Source organism: Arabidopsis lyrata, assembly GCF_000004255.2.
Source record: "Arabidopsis lyrata subsp. lyrata unplaced genomic scaffold ARALYscaffold_8, whole genome shotgun sequence".
Lineage (NCBI taxonomy): Eukaryota > Viridiplantae > Streptophyta > Magnoliopsida > Brassicales > Brassicaceae > Arabidopsis > Arabidopsis lyrata.
In genome coordinates, this window is record NW_003302548.1 from 2,421,659 (window position 1) to 2,431,513 (window position 9,855).

At 37.9% G+C, this 9,855-nt stretch overlaps 2 protein-coding genes and 1 long non-coding RNA gene across 3 annotated transcripts; 2 read left to right on the forward strand and 1 right to left on the reverse strand.

Moving 5' to 3' along the window:
• The first annotated feature begins 4,893 nt into the window (after positions 1-4,893).
• On the forward strand, positions 4,894-5,772 carry LOC9301348. The gene is made up of 3 exons (XR_002333338.1): positions 4,894-4,971; positions 5,543-5,575; positions 5,694-5,772. It is a non-coding gene; the product is annotated as an uncharacterized LOC9301348 (long non-coding RNA).
• Positions 5,773-6,397: 625 nt separating this feature from the next.
• LOC110227472 lies at positions 6,398-7,587 on the forward strand. Its single transcript, XM_021021669.1, has 3 exons — positions 6,398-6,551; positions 6,634-6,718; positions 6,802-7,587. The coding sequence occupies exons 1-3, from the start codon at positions 6,469-6,471 to the stop codon at positions 7,444-7,446; spliced, it is 813 nt and encodes a 270-aa protein (XP_020877328.1). The 5' UTR covers positions 6,398-6,468; the 3' UTR covers positions 7,447-7,587.
• A 250-nt stretch (positions 7,588-7,837) lies between these two features.
• Positions 7,838-8,468, reverse strand: LOC110227819. Its single transcript, XM_021023531.1, has 2 exons — positions 8,285-8,468; positions 7,838-8,204 (listed from the first exon to the last, which is right to left on the reverse strand). Exons 1-2 carry the CDS (start codon positions 8,351-8,353, stop codon positions 7,926-7,928), a joined length of 348 nt encoding a protein of 115 aa, XP_020879190.1. The 5' UTR covers positions 8,354-8,468; the 3' UTR covers positions 7,838-7,925.
• Positions 8,469-9,855: the final 1,387 nt, after the last annotated feature.

Consider the following 9,855-nt stretch of genomic DNA (forward strand, 5'->3'; position numbering starts at 1 on the left):
ACACAGTTTGGCATAATAAAGACTACAGCATACGACAGTTCCATATACTAATACATCAGTAACATGGTCTACAGAATAAGAGCGAGATAGTGGCTGACGAGATAGGAGGATGGGTTAGCACATTGCCTGAATACGCCTTGCGTAGTGGAAGGCGAAGCATTTTGGGCAGAGATGGAGAAGAGAGAAGTTGTTGAGCACACAGTGTGGTAACCCACCAAAGCGGAGTGTGTTGTCATAGAGGCCAGAAGGTAAAATTCCCATGTCCGCTATTTGATGTATAACCATTTCAGCAACTCCAACAGCCTCCTCAATGGTGCCAACACTTCTGAAGAAAGAAAAGAACACTTCCATGCCTTGGTCAAATGCACCGCAGCAAATCAGGAAAGATCCAAGAGCAAAGTGAGCGTACATAACTTCGTCAGTTGCTGAAGCTATTAGATCGAGTGCCCTTTGGCTAGGGCCCGTCTGAACAGCTAAGCGGAGACCTTCGACATAGTTTGCAGTAACGTTGCCTGCAGCAACACATTTTAAAAGGAAAGGCCTGTACCTGGAGTTTTCAAGGCATAGGCGGCTCACGAAGATGAATTCATCTATGTCAGCATCCTGGAGCACTTCGTCTGCGAAAGCTATTGCTTTGGTAGCAGGACCAGCAGCGATTAGAGGGCCAAGCTCACGGAACCCATGCTTCCCTACACGCCTAACAATGTCAGTAAGAAGAACATTTGGAATGGTATTCATTGTCTTGCGCTTGCTCTTTATGTGTTTGGGGTACGCTGAGGGAAGACGGTGGAGAGGTAGTTCTCAGTTTTATAGGCGGAAGAAGTTTCAGTGTTTTCCATTGTATGCAATAAATATGGTAGTTCAGAACTGAGTAAATGGTGTACTCATTTATGACTACAGGTGAAATAGGAGAACATAGTGGATGCGTTTTGGGGGAACAGAAGGAGTAGGTAAATGTGTCAGTAAGCTTATTTGGGTCAGTGGAGAGTAGTAAAAGGAAACAGAGCATAAGTTAAAAGAAGAATAACATATTTAAGCTGGAGAACAAACACATAAAAGGGAAAATACATATAAGAGGAAGAAAGACTAAAATTATTTAAAAAAACAATCAAAGACACCAACAGAACTGAGCAAGAGCAGAGAACTAGCACAGGAGGAGGTACATAACAGAGAACCAATAGAGGAAACAGTTAATGCATCTGTTGCTTAGGTTGCAGCCTAGACAGAGAGGAATGTCGACCCATTTCCAAGTATTACTATGACTCCGTATCTTCAAAGGGCCAATTTGCATTATTTGCCTGAAGACAGTACTGCCAATGGAATCTGCTGCTTCGAATGAGCCAGTAGAACATAAAAATGTAGAACAGCTACGAAGAGCATCATCGTAAAAGCCCAAACACACTTGCAGCAAGGCTATGGTGAAGTTAGCATGAGGTAGAGGATCCGGTTGCGATAGCAGCAGTTGGAGAGCATACTCTGCCCGACCCTCTCTTGTTGCAAGCTTTAGGCTTTCTAGGTAACACGCAGTTGGATTACCAGCTTGGACACAGCGGGAGAAAAATGGATGGAAAGGAGATTCATTGGTAATAAGATGAGGATTGTTGAAAAGATATTGTAGAGAGATAGTACGAAGAACTGCAGGATCAGAAGCAAGTGTGTTGTAGAACTTTGAAGTCCCAAGCATTCCCCCTAGATTGATGAAACTATCAGCTCCTACACGCATAGCAATATCTATGGCAACATTGATATCAAGGTTTTCCATATTTGTTGTTTGAGTTATGGTTTGGTAGAAGAAGCATGTACATTATATAGGAATTATTGCATAATAAAGCACTTACCTCAACTTATTTGTGCCTTTAGGCACTTTGAAGGGAGAAGGCACTCTCACATTGCCAAATCTCCATTATACCCTCAATCCGGTTCTACAGCCGGTTCTGTTTCTCTTTCTACAAACCGAACCTGGTTTGCCTCTGTCTCTATCCTCCCCACTTGTTACGGTTTCCCCCACACTGTAAAAAACCCTAATTTCTTCTCCCAACTTCTTTACCGTTTCTTCATTCTCCCGTTTAAAGCTCAAATCTGACCCGCCATTTCCTTTGTCAACTAACCCCTGTCGCACGGTTTCCCTACTTCATCGTTGTCGTAGGGCTGTACATCATTGTCTTCGAAGTGTTTACATTATCAGAAACTCCACGCATCTCCCTAATGGAAGGTAATTATTGAACCCAATGCTCATGTTCTCATAACTAATTTATGCAATTAACCAGTTCAAAAACCAACTGCAGCCTCGACTTCAAAGCAACCTTCTTCAGAATGGGATTCAAATCTTCCTAATCGACTTTTCGCCACTGATCGTTATCCCAAAGCGAGGCTAAATGTCTATTGTAAACCCGACATTCTTTCGTTTATCCGGTCTATTTTCCATGGGACACCGGAATTCGACACTATTCTGCAATCTTGCTTCGGTCCTCTCTTCGACTTGCCGGTAAGTCGAAGCCCTAGTTCTTGCAAGCTGATACATTCTTTGCTATGTAGGCAGTTGATAACCAAACGGAAGTATGAATTATGGACTGTGTTTGGTGGACAACCCCTGAGATTTTCCCTTATTGAATTTGGTGCTTTAACTGGTTTGCCCTGCGGTGAATTTCTAGAGGACTATGATCCAGAAAGTGAGCCATCTTATGTTGAAGGGCAGGATTGTTACTGGAACGAGTTAATAGGGAAAGATAAGGACGCAACCTTAGGTGATGTATCTGAAATGCTCCTCAACCCCAAAAAACCCTTGTCTCCTGAACACAGAGTTAAGCTTGCGTATCTCCTCATTGTTGATGGTGTCCTCATATCCTCAAACCAAACGGGGAGGCCCACATTTAAATATGTTGAGATGTTGGCAGATATTGAAGCGTTCCTTGCCTTCCCTTGGGGTAGAGAGTCATTTATGAAGACAATAGCATCCATGAGACCCGGGAAACGTATTCTACCATCAGGCACTGGGAAAAAATTGGTGTCAACTGATCCTGTGAAGAATTTCGCCAAACAACTTCAGCAGATCACATTCCGTCTGAAAGGTTTTCCGCTTGCGTTGCAACTCCTAGCATTTCGAAACATTCCTGGCATGGTTGATTTGGTCACTGATGATTCCACCTCATTGACTATCAAACACTGGAATAAAGTCTCTCTGCCAAAACAATTAATTTCTCTTTCTCAAATACACGCTCTTGAGCACCACCTGAAGGTATAAGTTTCCAACCTTGGTAGCTTCATCTTTACATACCCTCTTTGTTACTCAATTTACCCTTCTGTTTGGTCAGGAGAAAGTGGATCCTTATATTCTTCTTGGCCAAAATGTTGACAAATCTTGGGGGGAGTGGGATGATGAGGTGAAAGACAAGAAAGTAGCTTATATGTTGGAACTGATACTCAGATCAAATAAATTCAATAAATCTGAATGGCCAGGAGGTGATGACTCATTACCATTCATTTCTATCCCAAAAGAGAAAGTCGCAGTTGTTCATAAAAGGCACATTGTCGAGCGTAAAAAGAAACCAGGGCAGAAGAAATCTAACACGCGACTACGTGTGAAGTGTCAGTCTCCAAAATCAAAGCATCGCTATGCTACCCATAGCCGGTCTTCTCTAACTCTATGTGATGATGAGAAGTCTTCTTTAATGGTGGAACTGAAAAACCAAGTGGCAGAGCTATCAAAGCGTGTATTGAAGCTAGAAAAAAGAAATAAGGCAATCATATTCAAGCGCTCTAGGAAACTCTCTTCTAGATGTGGTGAATTTGCCTCTAGATCCAGGCGCATGACGCAAGCTAAAGTTCCTGTTAAATCTCAGACCACTCCGGATGATATGTCCAATGAGGTATATATCTTACCCTTCCTTCAGTGACACTGTTTGCCCCTCACCTTATGGAAACAACTTCTATTTCTTACCAGAATGATCGTTCAAGCAATGAATTTTTATCAAACGCACACATACATGAAGGCTTTCTTATGGAGGTTTATAGCTTCTACCACTCACATAGCTATGACTATAACTATAATATTAATATAAAAAGTGGTTTAACATTACAGGATCACTGCGCAACCAAAGTCAATGCTGACAATTTCGGATCACAATTAGACAATTATTTGCCTATGGCAAACAATAATGAAGGCTACAGCAATCAGTCAGAATATAACTCCGGGTTCGCGCAAACTAACACTGATTTGGATATGGAGGTATGTCTGTTATATCTTATTTGTTTCCTACTTATTGTGTAACAATATCTATATAATATTAAACATTTTTTACCTTTCTAAACAGCCACAATCCAACAAGAATTTCAATATATCGGATGTCGCACCTCAATCTCCTGGAGATATATTGGTTGGTGATGGTGTTCAGCACAACTGGAAACAATACCGGGAGGTATTTGGGTATCCTGGCCAGTTGGGCGTCCATGATGTGGTTGATGGTTTTGTCGAGGACTCCATTGAAAGAACGACATTTAAAACCCCGGTATGTGTTCTGGTTTTTTGCTACTCTTTAAAATTACCCTTTAATTAATCATTGCTTCACATATGACAATCAGGTGCTTGATGCTGACCCCATGGATGTCTTGATTACCCCACTCCCATCAGAAGAGCCTAATAAGCCTGATACACATCAAGGAAATCCCATTTATGACACTGCCAACAAAGATTCCCTTGGTTTGAATACCCCTTCTGCTCTCGAGGGTAACGAATACAATCCATCTTGCTCCAAGGTATAATTGCACACATATACATGTGTGGCTAGTCTTAAACGCGACCATTCCAGTTTTTTTTCTCTCTTGTTTAACAGTTCAACCTAACTATTCTTACAGGTTAAGGACATTAATAATGATCCCAGTTTCGATAAAAGTGACAACCTAACTGCCATCAAATCTCCAATGGCTGCTGACAGTATTCAACCTCCTACAACGAAGCTTCAAAAACAATTTGAGGTACTACAACCTAACTGCCATCAAATCTTCTCATACATTGCTTTCTAAATTAGGACTACAAGCCCGAGAATTTGTGCAACCGAACATAGTTGATATGTGTATTCTAAGCATTATCTTTAAATTTCAACTCCAAGGATGAATTCTATAGATTATATGCACCTCAGTCTGTGGTATATACCTCCAGACAACCCAAAGCTGCATATAACCCTCTTAAGGTCTACCTTCAAACAATATATCATAGTTACGATCTGTTTCTTGATATGATGGACAGGAATATTTGGTCACTTTTATAAACTATATAATTTTTTCACTACCATAATTTCGAAACAAATCTCTTACCAGTTTTTAAATTATATCAGGAAACATTGGCTACTGTCCATGTGTCTGAATATGTTATAGATACACCTGTTGAACCAATGGATGAAGATAATCCACTGAAGGTCCCGTATTTTATTTCATTATTCCTTTTTGCAGTCCCATTGGTCTTTTGTGTGTTTCTAAAACTGCTCTTTATAATATAATATATACCAGTATAATATTGATAGTTATTTGATTTATTTGTTGTTTGCAGCCTTTGGTATTTGCTGAAGATGTCCCAATAAAGGTATACCTTCAAAAAAACATAGTAGTTTCCGAGTGTGTCTTGTTATAATGGTCACGAATTAATGGATACTTGTTTTGACATATCTATTTGACCATATTCCTTTTGCTAATACACTCAGGAAACATTGGTTAGTGTTATTGCATCTCAGGAAATTATTGATACACCTATGCAACCAATCTCTGAAGATAATCCACTGCAGGTCTTCTCTTCTTTTAAACTTTGCCAGTATTGTATGACGTGTATTTAAAGTTTTTTGTATACCAATTCCCAAATTCTTATGTGTATTTCTACTTATATTATTTCTGTTTGTAGGCATTGGTATTGGTGGGGGATCCTGTTTTTGATACCACATCCAAATCAGAGATAAGCAACCAATCATCCCCAACTAAGGTATGGACATATTATCTCTGCCTATGAACTATTTCAGTCATTCTTTACTTCTTACCATTTAATCCCATTAACTTTACAATGTTTTCCATATTGGTGCAGGGTAAAATCTTCTTAAGGGAAAACATTGATGGACAAAACATTGTGGATAATCAGGTTTACTTATAATTTTATCCTTTTATAAATAGAACAAGTTTTTATTGATATTGACTTTTAAAATTCAATTTCTCCTTTATCTGCAGGACAAAGAAGATTCCATTGTTAGTCATTCATATGTACTTTCTATTTTGTTTCCTCCTAATTTGGTCTTTTTAATATAACAGTATTATGATTGCTTATTTTATTTTATCTTCCAGGATAATAAATCGCAACTGTCTAACAAATCAGACCCTATAGAAGAGGATTTAGTTAATGTTTCAGATTCATCACCAGCACAAGCGAGAGAAAAACCTATTCTTTCGGAACCTGAGTCTATTCTTGTAGCTGAGTTTTTATCAAAACCAAAAATGGAGGCATACCAACTTTTACCACTCCTAAAAAAGACAGATTATGCCCATTTTTTGGATACCCTTTCATCAGCTCCTAATACGTATGCATACACTGTAATTGTTTTCTTCAATCCTCACATGTGGTCATTAAGGCACCTAAACTATCCTTGTTACTCCTCTCAGGGAACATGTTACGGATTCTGGATTCCTATTTCCCAACTCATTCCTCCTGAAGCTTGCAAAACCTCAAAATTGGGTTTCAACTCTGGTAACTATATTTTATTTTCAACTCATTGTTCTGTATTTAGACAGTACTCAGAGATAATAATATATTAGCCTTTCTTTCCACAGCACATGGAGGTTTTAGTGGAGTTACTTTCTAGTAGGCTTGCAACAAGACTTGCCACACAGCGTGCTGCTTTTGTTGAACCATGGTTTGCTAACCATTTACAAGGAAAATACAAATCTTTCAAAGCAGCAAAAATCAAATCTCGCGTCCGCTGGTCCGATCCCATGAAACGCTTTATTGTTGGCCCCACCACCGAGTGGTTCACAGACATTGATACCATTTACGTACCTATGATCTGGAATTCTTGCCACTGGGTAGGCCTTTCAATCAATCTAGGAGTCTGGGAAGTTGAAATTCTCGACCCAAATACTGACCTCAATTCGGAGGAAAAAGTTAAAGAATGTATCGAGCCTGTTGTTACCCTTTTGCCACACCTCATCCAGAGGTACTGTAAGCCCGCATGTTCCCAGAACCATGGACTAAAACCTTTCCTGTGGAGGCGAATACATGGTGTATACAAGAATGTTAGATCTGGTGACTGTGGCCCGGTTGCTATGAAATTTCTTGAGATAATGGCAAGCGATAAACTCCCAGATCAAATGGAGAAAATCACTGACAAACACGTTGACAGTTTCAGGCGTCAATATGCAATGGATATTTATGAGCATCTTGTCTGTCCTGTTTATGCATCTGACTTTGCTGCCTAGTGTCTACATGTTTCCCAAGTTTCTGTTTGTAATCGTAACCATCATTTCCCTTCTTTCCTACTATATTCCTGTGGATACTGGCGCCTACTCTGTTTTTCTTTATTATGTACTCTGTACCCAAACTATTATTTTCTCTGTAATCGTAACCATCATTTCCCTTCTTTCCTACTATATTCCTGTGGATACTGGCGCCTGCTCTGTTTTTCCTTTCTTTATTATGTACTCTGTACCCAAACTATTATTTTCTCTGAAATTCATTTTGTCTACATCCTATCTTTCCATCCATATTAATTCATCCATTGTTACAGTCCTTTTAGGACTCTATTGTCACATTATTCTTATCTATTATCCTTGACATGAACTGAGTCTTAACAAATCAAATTACTTGAGTCGGATGAAACATAATGGAAACATAATTCATAGAATAAGTAGTCCCACACATACATTACATTTCATACTTAAATCTACTAACTCTACTCTCAACTGAATAATACATAGAATCCGAAAGCCATGATTAAACCACCAAAGATAAATACTTTGTTCTTCACACAAATATCTTCTCTATCTTTCCCACATAGCAACAGTCCACACTTAAGACCTTCAATCTCTTTCTGTGTTTGTTCCTTAAAATCTTCAAATTCTTTGAATTTCTTCTCTATCACTTCCAAGTCTTCTTCCAGAGTCTTAACCACCCTTTTAACACTTTCCATCTCTTCAACCATGGATATGTCGGTCCACTTAAACAAATGATTCTTACTCTATATTTGGCAAAACAAAATTTTAATCAAATGTTAACAAATAAATCAGATTTTCCTATTGATGTTGCTTATCTGCTTACCTCCTCCGATCCGTAAGGACAACAATGAAAGAGTCTACCAGGATTTTTCGGGGTCTTTGAAGTCTTCATCACAGATAATTGGCCACATGTACATTGCCGAGGGATTCCACTCACGGTGTGAGAGGACAGGTTGCTCACTCCTACACCAGATCAAAAAGATATCATCATTTATCTCGATAATAGCTTTTTCCAAATTTTTTACCATTTAAATTATAGATTACTCACCTCCACTTTCGCATGACGACATCGTGGTTCCTACTCCGGAATATCAGAATCTATATATGGAAAAAATCTCGAAAAGAAAAGCTCCGGATTATCGTGTTTGGGGGAGGTTTGATTATATGCGACGCCGTAAAAATATAAATATTTTTAAACGTGGATTTTTAGTATTGGACACCTTAACTCAGTCCATTCACAATATGTTATGTGATAGGGATACTTATTTTTGGACATCTCTACGACTTTGAAAAAGACAAACTTTTTGAATAAATTATGTTGTTTGTATAATTATAAACAAAATGGTTTCTTGATTATGTGTACTTGTTAATTATCCCAATAACTAATCTAAAACCCAATCCATTACTAAAGAAGAGTTAACAGTGAAAAGTTTAAATCATTATGGGGGGAAATTTCCCGCACAAATTTTAGATGGGCAGATTTAACGTAAGTTGACCTAATTAGCTAGATTGTTAATAAGGTGTCCAAGTCTATATAGGCAAAGTATAGTGTCCATCTGGATCAACTCGATAGGTTTTTCATTTCACAAAACACAGTCACTTTTAACAGGGGGTCACTATAACATATCACTCACATAATTAAGGGTAACTTATGTACTAATATCTAAAAATAAATCTAGTAATCCAGCCATGTCCATTGAATATTTAGTAAGTTAGAGACTTGAATCATAGGAAAAATAACAAATTATTTAAATTTGTTACTTATATAATAATTAGTATTTATGAATCATAACTAATTTTACAAAAAATTTAGAAAGTTATTTTAATTTTATCTAATAATACAGATAGTAAGCCATCCATAACCTTTTCTATTGGTTATGTTAGAAAAGGTAATTGTAGAGAAATAACATATTTATCCCGAAAACCATCTTATTTTGGCTATATAAAGTTGGACACTTGTAAACCTAACTATGAGGGAAGAAGAGACAATCTGTCTTATCACCCCATTTAACTTTTAAGCGGGAAATTTCCCCCCTAAGGGATTACAACTGTTGGACACTTATGTCTTCTTTATTAAGGGATGGGATTGGTTTTTTCATACAATAAACAACTACAAATATAAAAGTCAAATATCTTTGACATTATAACCATGATGTAGGGGGTGAATGCTAATATGTTGTAGGAACCAAAATAAAAAAAAACAATCAGGGTATAGGGTTTAGATTTTGTTGCTTGGGTTCTCCAAGTATGGTCTAGGGTATAGTTATCTATATTAAAACATGAATTAATATAAAGTAGTAGTAGTTAGGGATTGTATAATTTGGTTTTAGGGTATATTAAAACATGAATTAATATAAAGTAGTAGTAGCCAGTATATCATCTCTGATAGGATTT

What these genes read in the sequence shown, in the direction of transcription:
- LOC110227472 (XM_021021669.1), top strand. Translation starts at nt 6,469, where the DNA reads ATGGAGGCATACCAACTTTTACCACTCCTAAAAAAGACAGATTATGCC. An exon ending in CTTTCATCAGCTCCTAATAC is followed by an intron (nt 6,552 to 6,633) that starts GTATGCATACAC and finishes TACTCCTCTCAG; the next exon opens with GGAACATGTTACGGATTCTG. An exon ending in AAAATTGGGTTTCAACTCTG is followed by an intron (nt 6,719 to 6,801) that starts GTAACTATATTT and finishes TTCTTTCCACAG; the next exon opens with CACATGGAGGTTTTAGTGGA.
- LOC110227819 (XM_021023531.1), bottom strand. Translation starts at nt 8,353, where the DNA reads ATGAAGACTTCAAAGACCCCGAAAAATCCTGGTAGACTCTTTCATTGT. An exon ending in GTCCTTACGGATCGGAGGAG is followed by an intron (nt 8,205 to 8,284) that starts GTAAGCAGATAA and finishes TGCCAAATATAG; the next exon opens with AGTAAGAATCATTTGTTTAA.